At 41.3% G+C, this 15,999-nt stretch overlaps 1 protein-coding gene across 1 annotated transcript in view; it reads right to left on the bottom strand.

The window, feature by feature from the left end:
* Positions 1-15,999, bottom strand: part of LOC124276573 (laminin subunit beta-1-like) — a 73,317-nt gene that overhangs the window by 3,034 nt on the left and 54,284 nt on the right. Inside the window, 10 exon segments of the mRNA XM_046712220.1 lie at positions 211-387; positions 1,915-2,056; positions 3,642-3,817; positions 4,664-4,840; positions 6,219-6,401; positions 6,897-7,132; positions 10,055-10,239; positions 10,513-10,693; positions 11,398-11,589; positions 15,010-15,106. Of these exon segments, the coding sequence (XP_046568176.1) occupies positions 211-387; positions 1,915-2,056; positions 3,642-3,817; positions 4,664-4,840; positions 6,219-6,401; positions 6,897-7,132; positions 10,055-10,239; positions 10,513-10,693; positions 11,398-11,589; positions 15,010-15,106 (1,746 nt within the window).

Raw genomic sequence — 15,999 nt, 5'->3', positions numbered from 1 at the left:
TTTCTTGTCATGGTTACTGAGTGTATACTGTGTAATCTGATGCAACAATGCTGTGTAACCATGGTAACTTAGCGTATACTTTAGATAATCATAAAACAACCCTGTGTTACCATAGTTACTGAGCACATACAGTGGTACCTGATGCAACAATGCTGTGTAGCCATGAATACAAAGACTCTTATTTGTTCCAGCACATGTCTGAATACATACCCTCTCTGCCTGGTTGGCAAGATCTGTGGCATCTCTGGAGGCCTTCTCTGCTTCTTCTACTTCAAATTTGTTCTGGTTGTACTTCTTGCGGAGATCACTCAGACGTGCCTTGAGCCTGTCCAAGATAGTCATACTCCTGTTGGACGTATCTGCTGCTGAGGTAGTTTCCGACTCGATCTAGAAAACACAACATTACTTCTTACATCCTTCCTTAATTTTGTGATAAGGTAGAAACTAGGATGATCAACATCCGTGTTGGTCCTCAAAAAACCAGTGACAGGCTTATGCCTCAAGTGAATGAGTGAGTTTAGTTTTACGACGCTTTTAGCAATATTCCAGCATTCTACCATGACTTCATTAAATACTGGATTGTGATTGGTTAATCGGAAGTCATTCAGAGGTAAATAATCACGTTATAATATACCTCTGATTTTCCAACACAGTATGTATTTCTTTATTCTTAATAACATGGATATGGTAGAATGGAGATAAACATACTGTGTTGGAAAATCAGAGGTATATAACGAAAATATAATAGCTCTAAATTTTCTATTTAAAACCTCACGCTATGCTTTAGTCAGTAAATGAATTTGGATTTGGTTTTATGCAGCTTTTAGCAGTATTCATGGGAGGGGACACCAGAATGGGCTTCACACATTGTACCCATGTGGGGAATCAAACCCAAGTCTTCGTCGGGACGAGTGAATGAGTTAACCTCTAGGCTGCCCCACTATTTATTGTTTGTTAGTAAACTTAGCGATGTCTACTAACAACAATTATCCCGGGTGTCAACCAATTATGTTTCGCCTTATTTAAGCACTCAAAACTGCTCGAGTCGAGAGTCAAAACTATGTTCTGGCTGTGTGGATGTAATTTAAATAGGTCTTCAAATATCGAATCAAAATAGTGATAATGGTTATCAAAACTCGAAACTAAAGTGTCAGATTTGATTTTCGCTGAATTGAACCGAATCGTTGCAGCCCTAGTGAGCAGTGATTCATGCTGGTACAATGATACATCATCAATCCAGTCACCAAATCTGACAACCTGACTGCTTTGGTTGACTCTGATGACCAGACCAATTCCAATCCTGTATCCCTACATGACAGGAACCAAACTGTGAAACCTCATATGCTAGGAATCATTAGCCTGTCCAACCAAGCCCAAGTTTAGCTTGGAACCAATTAGTTTGTTTGTTGTTGCCACCCCGGAAATATTCTAGCTATATGAAGGCAGTATGTATATCATAAAGTCTGCACCAGACTACACAGATATTGAAATCATGAGGATTAATCTCGGGATATGATGATATGCAACCAAGTCATGTGATAATGTAGGGAATATCCGTCATATCTTCACATCCACAATGCTTTTAGTCAGATCTCCCTGTGCAATAATGTGGCATCAGTTCCTATGTATATATGACATGTGTATGTGATAATGTAGGGAATATCCGTCATATCTTCACATCCACAATGCTTTTAGTCAGATCTCCCTGTGCAATAATGTGGCATCAGTTCCTATGTATATATGACATGTGTATGTGATAATGTAGGGAATATCTGTCATATCTTCACATCCACAATGCTTTTAGTCAGATCTCCCTGTGCAATAATGTGGCATCAGTTCCTATGTATATATGACATGTGTATGTGATAATGTAGGGGATATCTGTAAAATCCTAATTTCCACAAAGCTTCCTACCATGGCCAGATCTGCCTCCGCGTCACGGATGTTGGCCTCAGCAGTGATGATAGCCGTCTCAGCTTCCTCCTGGGCCTTCTTAGCTCCATCCAGGGCACTGAGAACACCCTCTGCTGTTTTCTGGATAGCAGATGCATCCTCTCTGTAACATGAAAAAACTCCTGCTATAATGAAGGGCTAGGTTACCTGTATACTTACTCTCACTAAATTGAATTTGGAACCAAACATGCAGCCGTCAAACATACTTTCAGAAGTGCATATTGTCCACATGAGAGCTGGATATTGTCACGTGAGAGTCGGATATTGTCACATGAAAGATGGATATTGTCACATGAGAGTTGGATATTGTCACATGAGAGTTGGATATTGTCCCATGATTGGTGGATATTGTCACATGAGAGTCAGATATTGTCACAAGGGAGTTGGATATTGTCACGTGAGAGTCGGATATTGTCAATTGAAAGCTGGATATTGTCACGTGAGAGTCAGATATTGTCACAAGGGAGTTGGATATTGTCACATGAGAGTCTGATATTGTAACAAGAGAGTCGGATATTGTCACAGAAGAGTCGGATATTGTCACGAGAGAGTCGCATATTGTCACGTGAGAACTGGATATTGTCACATGAGAACTGGATATTGTCAGATGGGATCTGGATATTGTCACATGAGAGTTGAATATTGTCACATGGGAGTCAGATATTGTCACATGGGAGTCAGATATTGTCACATGGGAGTCAGATATTGTCACATGAGAGTGGATACATTTCTGTGAGAGTCAGATATTTTCACATGAAAGCTGGATATTGTCATGTGAGAGTTGGATGTTGTTACATGGGAGTCAGATATTGTTACTATCAGCTGGATATTGTCACGTGGGAGTAAGATATTGTCACATGGGAGTAAGATTGTCACATAGGAGTCAGATATTGTCACATGGGAGTCGGATATATTTTCACATGGGAGTCAAATATTGTCACATGGGAGTCAGATATTGTCACATGGGAGATGGATATTGTTATGTGAGAGTCAGATATTGTCAAATGGGAGAATAAACTGTCACATGAGAGTCAGATTTTGTCACATGGGAGTCGGATATTGTTACATGGGAGTCGGATATTGTCACATGGGAGTCAGATATTGTCACTTGAGAGTCAGATATTGTCACATGAGAGTCAGATATTGTAACATGGGAGTCAGACATTGACACATGGGAGTCGGATATATTTTCACATAGGAGTTGGATATTGTCAGATGGGAGTCAGATATTGTTACATGGGAGTCGGATATTGTCACGTGAGAGTCGGATTTTGTCACATGGGAGTCGGATATTGTTACATGGGAGTCAGATATTGTTACATGGGAGTCAGATATTGTCACATGGGAGTCAGATATATTGTCACATGAGAGTCCGATATTGTTACATGGGAGTAATATATTGTCGCATGGAGGTCGGATATTGTCACGTGAGAGTCAGATATTGTCACATGGGAGTCAGATATTGTTACATGGGAGTCAGATATTGTCACATGGGAGTCAGATATTGTCACATGGGAGTCAGATATTGTCACATTGGAGTCAGATATTGTCACATGGGAGTCAGAGATTGTAACACAGAAGTCAGATATTGTTACTATGAGCTGGATATTGTCACATGGGAGTTGCGTATTGATAAGTAAGTAGAAATTACTGTACATTTATCATCTACAAGCATTACGACAACTCACGATGCATCATCTGCTCTCTGCTTGAGTCTCTTGGCCTTTGCCAAGTCATCCCTAGTTTCATCCAGGATGGAGTCAATGTTTTGCAGACCTTGGATGGTTCTGTTGATCTTGTCAGCCAGATCCTCAATCTGAGCGGGAGTCAGGGAGATGCTCATTGCCAGCACCTCTTGTGCGACCTAAACATAAGGGGAGAGAGAGAGAGAGAGAGTGAGCAGTGTGCTATATGGCAGCAGTCAAGTCTGGACCAGGAAATCCAGTGATTTACAGTATCCACGCAAATTGGATGTGATGACATGTGTCAACCAAGTCAGCGAGCCTGACCACCCGATCCCATTAGTCGCCTTTTACGACAAGCATGGGTTGCTGAAGACCAGTGTTAATGTGGATCTTCACGGGTAAAATTTATCTGAAGTGCAGAAGCTGCCTCATAAACATCTCATAATCTACACAGACATGAATGATATCTTTAACATCAAACCCAGAGTTACCAAGCTGAACACATATACTGAAGAGTGAAATCTCGTTAGGGTCTGTATGAGTGAGTGAGTATGGCTTTATGCCGTTTTTAGCAATATTCCAGCAATATCACGGCAGGGGACACCAGAAATGGGCTTCACACATTGTACCCACGAGGGGAATCGAAACTGTGTCTTCAGCGTGACAACCAAATGCTTTAACCACTCGTCCAAGGTCTCTAAGAGTCTTCAGACACCAATATATCCTCCTGTGAAGATACCAGTGGGCAGGTGAGCCTGCCCCCACACACAATGGCTTGCATTATAAGCTTTAGTAATGATTTTTAATTTTCAGTTTCCAAAGTTGAAAACATGAAAAGAACCATTTTTCTTAGTTAAAGTTAAAGTATAAAGGCTGACTGATATGCGTGTATTAGTAAAATATCCACAGAATTATCTCCCATGTTAATCATGCCTCTAAATGAAACTTAAAGAAGTTGTACGCTTCCTACTCCACCCATGTTGGAAAATCGTTAAATCTCCAAATCATCATCATCATCATCATACCTTCTCAATGCTCTCTGGCTTGGCAGACTCCTCACTGAAGAACTGTCTGACTCTGTTGAGGAGGTCTTCAAGGTCTTCCCTGGCAGATTCTGATTGGTTCTTGGCTAGCAGGGCTTGGTCGTACGCCATCTTGGCATCTGCTTTAGCTTGCTCCGCGTCCTGCTTGGCTGATTGGAGCTGGGAATGAAATGGAAATTTGTGTAACCATTTGTTTATCATAGGGGTGGACACAGTAGTTAGTTTTTCATGCACTGATCAAACATGTAATTTTGCTGAATATCTGTAATTTGTGATGCTCACATTACAAATATATTTACTCCTTATTGTCATAAAACCTCTTTTCTTGTCTTCTGTAAATCTTGTTTGTATTCTGAATTTTAGTAGAATTTGTTGTGTTTGGCTTGATACATTCCGATAGCAATGCTTTACCCCTCCCATCAACTGTGCATTTTCGTATATTACTCTTTTTTCCACAAATCTTCTCTGAATGCATGGCTCTTGTGATGCTTTCTTGCATGATACTGCCAAGGCACATTTACATATTTCATGTTTTCTCCTCTTTAGGTCAGCTCTTTCAAAACACTTCAGCATGTACCCAATAAACTTTGCAGTAGGAAATGGTTGAGCCCAACTTAAAGCTTGATTCATATTTTAAAAGAATGTAATGCAACAATATGAACCATTCTCAGATGAGTTTACTTGACAGAAAGCAGCTTAGTTCGGACTTGAGTCAGAAGATGGGTACTGATGTTATTAGACGAGATTATATAGACGAGATTAAAGGGTGAGTGAGTTAAATTTTACGCAAGATTCAGCAATATTCCAGCTATATGATGGCAAGCTGTAAATAATCGAGTCTGGACAAGACAATCCAGTGATCAACAGCATGAGCATCGACCTACACAATTGGGATATGATGACATGTGTCAACCAAGTCAGCAAGCCTGACCACGTGATCCCGTTACGACAAGCATGGGTTAATGAAGATCAATTCTAACCCGGATCTTCATGGGATATGAGATTAAAGAACTGGGTGGGTGGGTGTGCTCGCGTGAGTGAAGATTTTTAGCAAAACAACTAGAATATCACAGATAGAATTAAAACTACCTAGCATATAACATTAAAATTAGAACACTATTAAGGACAATACAAGATATAAATGGGCTAGAGGTCACCAGCAACTGACGGTAGATCACTGACTAGAGACCATGGGGACTTACAGTACCTTCGCTACCTGCATGGACCCTAGCTGGACTTACACTATCCCTTCAGCTGTTGGCGACTGTACGGAGGTCTAACCATTATTTAAAATCATAAATATACGATTAAAACATTAGTAGTATTAAATTTACTTATGAGTGTGTTTAGTTTTACGCCGCATTTAGCAATATTCCAGCAATATCAAGGCGGGTACACCAGAAATGGGCTTCACACATTTTACCCATGTGGGGAATCGAACCTGGGTATTCGGCATGACGAGCTAACGCTTTAACCACTAGGCTACCCTAGTATTTGTCATGTCAATGAAATGTCTCTCACTACCTCTAATACTCACATTTGTCAGTGTGGTATCGGCTTCCGTTTGCTTCGAGTCCAAGATGTCTGCAGCCTGTTGGGCATACCTCAGAGCTTTGTCGGCCTTGGTGACGGCACCAGCTCCACAGCTTGCTCCTCCACAACGTCCACAACCGCCACCACCACACAGAGTATCGCATGGATCTGCTGGACTTCCACACACCTAAATGGTCATGGTTAGAGTGAGTGAGTTTAGTTTTACGCCACTTTTAGCAATATTCCAGTAATATCAAAGTGGGAGACACCAGAAATGGGCTTCACACATTGTACCCATGTTGGGAATCAAACCTGGGTCTTTGGCGTGACGAGCTTTAACCACTTGGCTACCTCACCGCCGGACAGTTAGTCAGAACCTAATGATATACTGATCCTGTTTATTAGCTATATAGAGATCATTACACGAGTAAGTGTGTCATACGACTTATACGAAACGGGTGTGAAAATCTAATGTTTTTAAAACAATCTATCCGATCAATACATAATAATTGTAATCTGATTCTTTCAAACTAATCTTAATCCGATCTATTCATAACAATTTTAATGGGATTCTTTCAAAACATTTTTATCTGATCAGTTTGTAACAATCTTAATAATGAAAACTCAACAGACATTGATCACAGAGGAGAGAACTTACAGACTCCAACCAGTGTCTACCAACCTGCTCATTCAGATTAGAAAGCCTGCCTCCCAGTGATGACACCTTGCCATCCAGTTCATCAAGAGAAGCCTTGTTTTCTTTGAGGCGGTTGTTGAAATCATCTCTTCTCTGGTCTATGAGGGCATCCACCTGTTGCCGGGTCCTCTCTGAATCCTGAACAGTCCTCTGTGTATCATCAACCTTCCGCTGGGCTTCACGAGATCGACGTTCAGCCTCCCGAGTGATGTTGAAGGCACCTATAGTGGAAACATTCACTTAATTGTAACAAGTGGGGTAAATCCTTTAAGAAGTAACGGCCACACCTGATCTTCCACACCTCAGTCCCAGATGTCACTTGGAAACCAACAAGGAGACCTCACTACCCATGGTGGCGACCAACAAGAGGACCAACTCACACTACACATCAGTATATCAACAAGGGGGATAACTCACCCTACACATCAGTATATCAACAAGGGGGATAACTCACCCTACACATCAGTATATCAACAAGGGGGATAACTCACCCTACACATCAGTATATCAACAAGGGGGATAACTCACCCTACACATCAATATATTAACAAGGGGACCAACTCACCCTACACATCAGTATATCAACAAGGGGGATAACTCACCCAACACATCAGTATATCAACAAGGGGGATAACTCACCCTACACATCAGTATATCAACAAGGGGGATAACTCACCCTACACATCAGTATATCAACAAGGGGGATAACTCACCCTACACATCAATATATCAACAAGGGGACCAACTCACCCTACACATCAGTATATCAACAAAGGGGATAACTCACCCAACACATCAGTATATCAAGGGGGATAAGTCACCCTACACATCAGCACATAAACAAGGGGGATAACTCACCCTACACATCAGTATATCAACAAGGGGATAACTCACCCTACACATCAGTATATCAACAAGGGGATAACTCACCCAACACATCAGTATATCAACAAGGGGACCAACTCTCACCCTACACATCAGTATATCAACAAGGGGATAACTCACCCTACACATCAGTATATCAACAAGGGGATAACTCACCCTACACATCAGTATATCAACATCAAGGGGATAACTCACCCTACATCAGTATATCATCAGTCAACAAGGGGATAACTCAACATCAGGGGGATAACTCACCCTACACATCAGTATATCAACAAGGGACCAACTCACCCAACACATCAGTATATCAACAAGGGGATAACTCACCCTACACATCAGTATATCAACAAGGGGATAACTCACCCTACATCAGTATATCAACAAGGGATAACTCACCCTACACATCAGTATATCAACAAGGGGATAACTCACCCAACACATCAGTATATCAACAAGGGGATAACTCACCCTACACATCAGTATATCAACAAGGGGATAACTCACATATCAGTATATCAACAAGGGGATAACTCACCCTACACATCAGTATATCAACAAGGGGGGATAACTCACCCTACACATCAGTATATCAACAAGGGGATAACTCAACACATCAGTATATCAACAAGGGGATAACTCACCCTACACATCAGTATATCAACAAGGGGATAAGTCACCCCACACATCAGCATTTCATCAAGGGGATAACTCACCCTACACATCAGTATATATCAACAAGGGGCCGGGATAACTCAACAAGGGGGATAACTCACCCTACACATCAGTATATCAACAAGGGGATAACTCACCCTACACATCAGTATATCAACAAGGGGATAACTCACCCAACACATCAGTATATCAACAAGGGGATAACTCAACCAACAAGGGGATAACTCACTACATCAGTATATCAACAAGGGGGATATATCAACAAGGGGGGGATAACTCACCCTACACATCAGTATATCAACAAGGGGATAACTCACCCTACACACATCAGTATATCAACAAGGGGATAACTCACCCTACACATCAATATATCAACAAGGGGGATAACTCACCCTACACATCAGTATCAGTATATCAACAAGGGGGATATACCAACATCAGTATATCAACAAGGGGATAACTCACCCAACTCACCCCTACACATCATCAAGGCCGGGATAACTCACCCCTACACATCAACAAGGGGATATCATCAACAAGGGGATAACTCACCCTACACATCATCATTTCATCAAGGGGGATAACTCACCCTACACATCAGTATATCAACAAGGGGCCGGGGATAACTCACCCTACACATCAACAAGGGGGATAACTCACCCAACACATCAGTATATCAACAAGGGGGATAACTCACCCTACACATCAGTATATCAACAAGGGGGATAACTCACCCTACACATCAGTATATCAACAAGGGGGATAACTCACCCTACACATCAGTATATCAACAAGGGGGATAACTCACCCAACACATCAGTATATCAACAAGGGGGATAACTCACCCTACACATCAATATATCAACAAGGGGACCAACTCACCCTACACATCAGTATATCAACAAAGGGGATAACTCACCCAACACATCAGTATATCAAGGGGGATAAGTCACCCTACACATCAGCACATAAACAAGGGGGATAACTCACCCTACACATCAGTATATCAACAAGGGGGATAACTCACCCTACACATCAGTATATCAACAAGGGGGATAACTCACCCAACACATCAGTATACCAACAAGGGGACCAACTCACCCTACACATCAGTATATCAACAAGGGGGATAACTCACCCTACACATCAGTATATCAACAAGGGGGATAACTCACCCTACACATCAGTATATCAACAAGGGGGATAACTCACCCTACACATCAGTATATCAACAAGGGGGATAACTCACCCTACACATCAGTATATCAACAAGGGGGATAACTCACCCAACACATCAGTATATCAACAAGGGGGATAACTCACCCTACACATCAGCATTTCATCAAGGGGGATAACTCACCCTACACATCAGTATATCAACAAGGGGCCGGGGATAACTCACCCTACACATCAACAAGGGGGATAACTCACCCAACACATCAGTATATCAACAAGGGGGATAACTCACCCTACACATCAGCATTTCATCAAGGGGAACAACTCACCACCAACATTGGTTCACAAACAAAATGGCATATGGACAAGGGGGACACATCTACATCAACACAATACGGGGAACACCTCACCTTCTACATCACGGGCCTGGATGTCAGTGGCGTTTGCTCTCAGCTCCTCAGCGAGATTCTTCAACTTCTTCACACGGCCCTGCAAGATGCCAATCTGGTTGTTGCCGCTCTGTACACGGGAAGTCGTGTTACTGAGCTCCTTGTCGATATTATTCAGGGATTTGTTGCTTTCAGTCAAGTTACGTCTGCAAGAAACAATAGTCACATAAACAAATCATTTGAATTTTTTTATTTCCAAATGGTGGAAACAGTGATACAGTGAGTGAGTGAGTATGGTTTTGCACTGCTTTTAGCAATATTCCAGCAATATCATGGCAGGGGTCACCAGGAATGGGCTTCACTCATTGTACCCATGTTGGAATTCGAACCCAGGTCTTCACCGTGATGAGGGGACGCTTTAACCATTAGGCCACCCTACCGCCCCAACAGTGCTACACTAGATGAGATATGTGACTCACCTGATAGTGTCCAGCATGTTCTGGATGTCCTGAACGTCCACTCTGGTGACGTTGGCGGTGGACAGGATACGACGGATCTCATCGATGTTGTTCTGCATCTGCTTGAACTCATCATCAAATGCTTTGATGGCACCTGTCACTGAGATATTGTTGCCGGTCTCCACCAGGCTGTGAGTCTGATCTGGAACAGAAACATGAGTCTTGCAGAAACCCATATCAACCACAGTTTGCAATGGAAACATGGAACATAAGTTCTTATTAGGGGTGAAACGGTATACCGTTATATACTGACTGAGTTTTGTTTTACGCCGCTTTTAGCAATATTCCAGCAACATCACAACCACTAGGCTACCCCACCACCCCGTATACCGTTATAACACAATACACAGTCGAATACACACAAGATGGGTCAAATGTGGGACCTACCATCAGGGGGACATAACTCTTAGCTACACTGCTGCACTGGGAAAACGTAATTAACACCCAGTGTCTTTGCAAGGTATTTTTATTATGCTTTAGTGTCCCGTAAAATCATAACTTGACAAGTTTTGCAACATATAGGGCCTTTCTCAGGAAAATCACTGGCAATTAGGGCCTTTTTAGGCTAAAATATCCAATATTTCAGGCTTTTCCAAGCCTGTGCAAACCTGTGTTAACAAGTTCATGTTTCAAAACTATTCAACATGATTATAATTATACTCATGTGTGCTCGAATATTGAACTAATATTGCAATATAATGCAATATAACAGCCTGGCAATAGTCATCACGTGTCCAACAAAAAATAGACCAAATTTTAACTGAAAGCAATGAATTCCAGGAAACAATGAGCAGTAGATTAGTCATGGGGAATAATCATGGTATGAGTTGCTAAAGATGAACTCACCTCTGAGATCACGGATGATTCTATCCCAGTTGTCGGAGCACTCGCCACAAGGCACGCAGTTGGGCAGATCTCCAGTTGTCCCGCTAGCGCATCGATCACACTTGTAGCCTGTGACACCCTGCTCGCACACGCACTGACCAGTGCGGCGGTCACACTGCATGGATTTAGATCCCTGGGGGTCGCAGTCACATGCTGCAAGGTAGAAAAGGGTGCTAACATTCTCTAAGGTAATGGTCAGTGTGTAGCATGTTTGCCTTTGGGAACATCATATGATTGATAGATCGACTGACTAAGTGACTGAGTGACTGACTCATAACTGCTGTCTATCTCATAATTTGAGAAAAATTATCACTATGACATAATTCTTACAAATAATCCACAGCCATGACTGTTTTCATTAGTTATCACACACTGGAAATACACAATCCATTCATTAAGAGAATGTTCTGCTGTAGATTTGGAGGAAGTAAACCCCAAATCTGTGCACAGATCTTGCTGGAAGTAGTTCCTGTGATATCACATTTGCTTGGTTGGTTTGGTGTTTAACGCCAACCACAGCAATATTCCAGCTATATGGCGGCAGTCTGTAAATAATCGAGTCTGGACCAGACAATCCAGTGATCAACAGAGCATTGATCTACACAATTTGGATATGATGACATGTGTCAACAAAGTCAGTGATCCCGTTAGTAGCCTCTTATACAACCATGGGTTGTCATAGATCCATTCTAACCCAGATCTTCACAGGTATCTCATTAGCATATTTATTACGTAGTGATACCAGGTTTATATGAATGTTTATGGCCTTGATAACTTTGTCCATTACGTGACAAATGTATATATTTACTACTTCCATGATTGCTTGTTCCTTCCCTCACTAAACATTACTCAGTATACAGTGATACTGAACAGAAATCAATGGGCATCATGGCACTCAACAAGCTGACATCTAGATTGTACTAGTGTTTTTCTTGAAATTGTTCGGATAAACGAATTTTCGGATATCTGAACCGAGGACCATATGGAAAAAGACAGACAAACAAACGTAACATAATAAGCCTCAGACGTATTCTTTTATTGATTGATTGGTCAACAAATAACAAATACTGTAAACGATTATATTTCGCAAGCAGGTTTTATTTTCGCTTTGAAGACAGAAATTCACGGAATCTTAAAATGATCTACTGATAGTAGCATAAAGAATCATACTTAACTGTCGCTGTAATGGATTTCCCAAAACATAATTAAATAATGAGCCAAATCCCCATCACGAATTCATTAGCTTAAAACAGCAATGTGTGTTGTACAAGAATGGAAATTGGTCACATGACAGATGGTTTGATACAAAACAGATTACCATGAAACTTAATCAGAAAGAAATAATACAGCAGTATTCTATTTATTCATTAAGATTTTATTTACCAGTACATCATGAAGCTTAATAGTCACTTAACACTCAATCATCTTATTCACAACAAACCGCTTGTTTGAAATCACAAAGAGCTTCATATACAGAAGTTAATTCGATCAGATCGTCAGAATTTGGAACATAAGACTGATGTGTTTTTCATCTCTTCCTTGCGGAGTAAACAACGGGGACGCTCTAGCCTTGCCAATAACAATTGACAGGCCTCAAGATTAACTCAGTGTCACCTTGCTAACTAAGGGCAGTTAATCCTCTCACCCTTCAAAGAATGCCGGCTTGTAACCCTTGTTTCATGTTAGGGCACGAAGGCCACTTTCGGTAAAATGCGCCGTAAACATACTCGACAGGTGCTCAGCCATCCGATATAATGAGAAAAAAATGCATATGATTTAGCATTTTGTATGTGAAAATGACCATCCGGTTATGGAAACCGGATTCCGGTTAAGTGAAGTAGTTTTACAACGTTGTGAATTACGTTTTAATGAATTTTTACGCTCGAAGAGCGGTTTTCCGGATGATCTGAGGTTCGATAAACGGGCACGACTGTAATACTAATGAAGAATCTATGTAACTGAATGATGGACTGACTTCTAAACATGGCCGGGAATTTCACGTGAAGCATTGGCTCGACAGCGGTTCTCCCAGAAGAAGTCCTCACAGTCACCGTTTAGTTTTACACCACACACAGCAATATTCCAGCTATATGGCGGCAGTCTGTAAATAATCGAGTCTGGACCAGACAATCCAGTGATCAACAGAGCATTGATCTACACAATTTGGATATGATGACATGTGTCAACAAAGTCAGTGATCCCGTTAGTAGCCTCTTATACAACCATGGGTTGTCATAGATCCATTCTAACCCAGATCTTCACAGGTATCTCATTAGCATATTTATTACGTAGTGATACCAGGTTTATATGAATGTTTATGGCCTTGATAACTTTGTCCATTACGTGACAAATGTATATATTTACTACTTCCATGATTGCTTGTTCTTTCCCCTCACTAAACATTACTCAGTATACAGTGATACGAACAGAAATCAATGAGCATCATGGCACTCAACAAGCTGACATCTAGATTGTACTACAGTCGTGCCCCGTTTATCCGTACACTTGTGTTTTTCTTGAAATTGTTCGGATAAACGAATTTTCGGATATCTGAACCGAGGACCATATGGAAAAAGACAGACAAACAAACGAACATAATAAGCCTCAGACGTATTCTTTATTGATTGATTGGTCAACAAATAACAAATACTGTAAACGTATTATATTTCGCGCAGGTTTTATTTTCGCGCTTTTGAAGACAGAAATCTACGGGAATCTTAAAATGGCGACTGATAGTAGCATAAAGAATCATACTTAACTGTAAAGCTGTAATGGATTTCCCAAAACATAATTAAATAATGAGCCAAATCCCATCGCCGAATTAGCGAAAACAGCAATGTGTGTTGTGGCCGCAATGGAAATTGGTCACATGACAGATGGTTTGATACAAAACAGATTACCATGAAACGAATCAGAAAGAAATAATACAGCAGTATTCTATTTATTCATTAAGATTTTATTTACCAGTACATCATGAAGCGAATAGTCACTTAACACTCAATCATCTTATTCACAACAAACCGGCTTGTTTGAAATCACAAAGAGCTTCATATACAGAAGTTAATTCGTCAGATCGTCAGAATTCGGAACATAAGACTGATGTGTTTTTCATCTCTTCCGTGAGTAAACAACGGGGACGTCTAGCCTTGCCAATAACAATTGACAGGCCTCAAGATTAACTCAGTGTCACCTTGCTAATTAAGGGCAGTTAATCCTCTCACCCTTCAAAGAATGCCGGCTTGTAACCCTTGTTTCATGTTAGGGCACGCAAGGCCACTCGGTAAAATGCGCGTGTAAACATACTGACAGGTGCTCAGCCATCCGGATATACGAGAAAAAAATGCATATGATTTAGCATTTTGTATGTGAAAATGACCATCCGGTTATGGAAACCGGATTTCCGGTTAAGTGAGTAGTTTTACAACGTTGTGAATTCGTTTTAATGAATTTTCGTTCGGAAGGCGAGTTTTCCGGATATCTGAGGTTCGGATAAACGGGGCACGACTGTAATACTAACAGAAGAACGCATGTAACTGAATGATGGACTGACTTCTAAACATGGCCGGTACTCACGGAAGCATTGGTCGACAGGGTCTCCCCAGAAGAAGTCCTCACAGTCACCACAGGTCTGTCCTCCTCTCCCGGCCCGACACTCACACTGACCTTCCAGCTGGGGGCGACACGGACATGGTGCATGAATAGACGTGGGAAACTTATACATGGTGCATCATTAGATGTAGGTCAGTTGAAGTGGGAGAGTGAGTGAGTGAGTGAGTTTAGTTTTACACCACACTCAGCAATATTCCAGCTATATGGCGGCAGTCTGTAAATAATCAAGTCTGGACCAGACAATCCAGTGATCAACAGCATGAGCATCGGTCTGCGCAAGTGGGAACCGATGACATGTGTCAACCAAGTCAGCGAGCCTGACCGCCCGATCCCCTTAGTCACCTCTTACAACAAGCATGGGTTACTGAAGATTCATTCTAACCCGGATCTTCATGGGTCTGAAGTGGGAGAACATAAAGCAGGTCAACAGACATTACAGTGTCAGTATAACAAACATGGAAAATCAACTGGCAGCAACTAGATTTTTCGAATCATTGAACTGAATTTTTGAATTGTACTTAATTTTGTACCATTGAAATATTGCCATGCAAATATATTCATGGATTAATGGGACACAAATTCCTGCATCCAATAGGCATAATAATTGACAATGGACACAAAGAAATTTATTAACGCATCCACAGGGACGCAGAAGAAGTCCACATACGTTCTAATAAAATTCCAATCAAGTAACAATAAGTTAACACTGAGTTTGCTGCTAGCTGGGTTATGGTATCATGTGCAATTAAATTACTGTAACAATGTCATGATTCAATAACAAGTTTAATAGTAATATTTAAGTGTCCGGGACCCCCATTTTGTTGTCAGGACTGAAAACAAAGAGTATGAGTCCGAGGACCCACAAATACAGGACTCCAGGTACATTCCTGATTGTACCCATGTGGGCAATCAAACATGGGTCTTCGGCGTTACGAGCGAACACATCAACCACTA

Source organism: Haliotis rubra, unplaced genomic scaffold (genome assembly GCF_003918875.1).
Source record: "Haliotis rubra isolate DU_JTF1 unplaced genomic scaffold, ASM391887v1 Scf21, whole genome shotgun sequence".
Taxonomy (NCBI): Eukaryota; Metazoa; Mollusca; class Gastropoda; order Lepetellida; family Haliotidae; genus Haliotis; species Haliotis rubra.
Note: the sequence above shows the minus strand (reverse complement) of the source record. Positions and strands in the feature narration are given on the sequence as shown.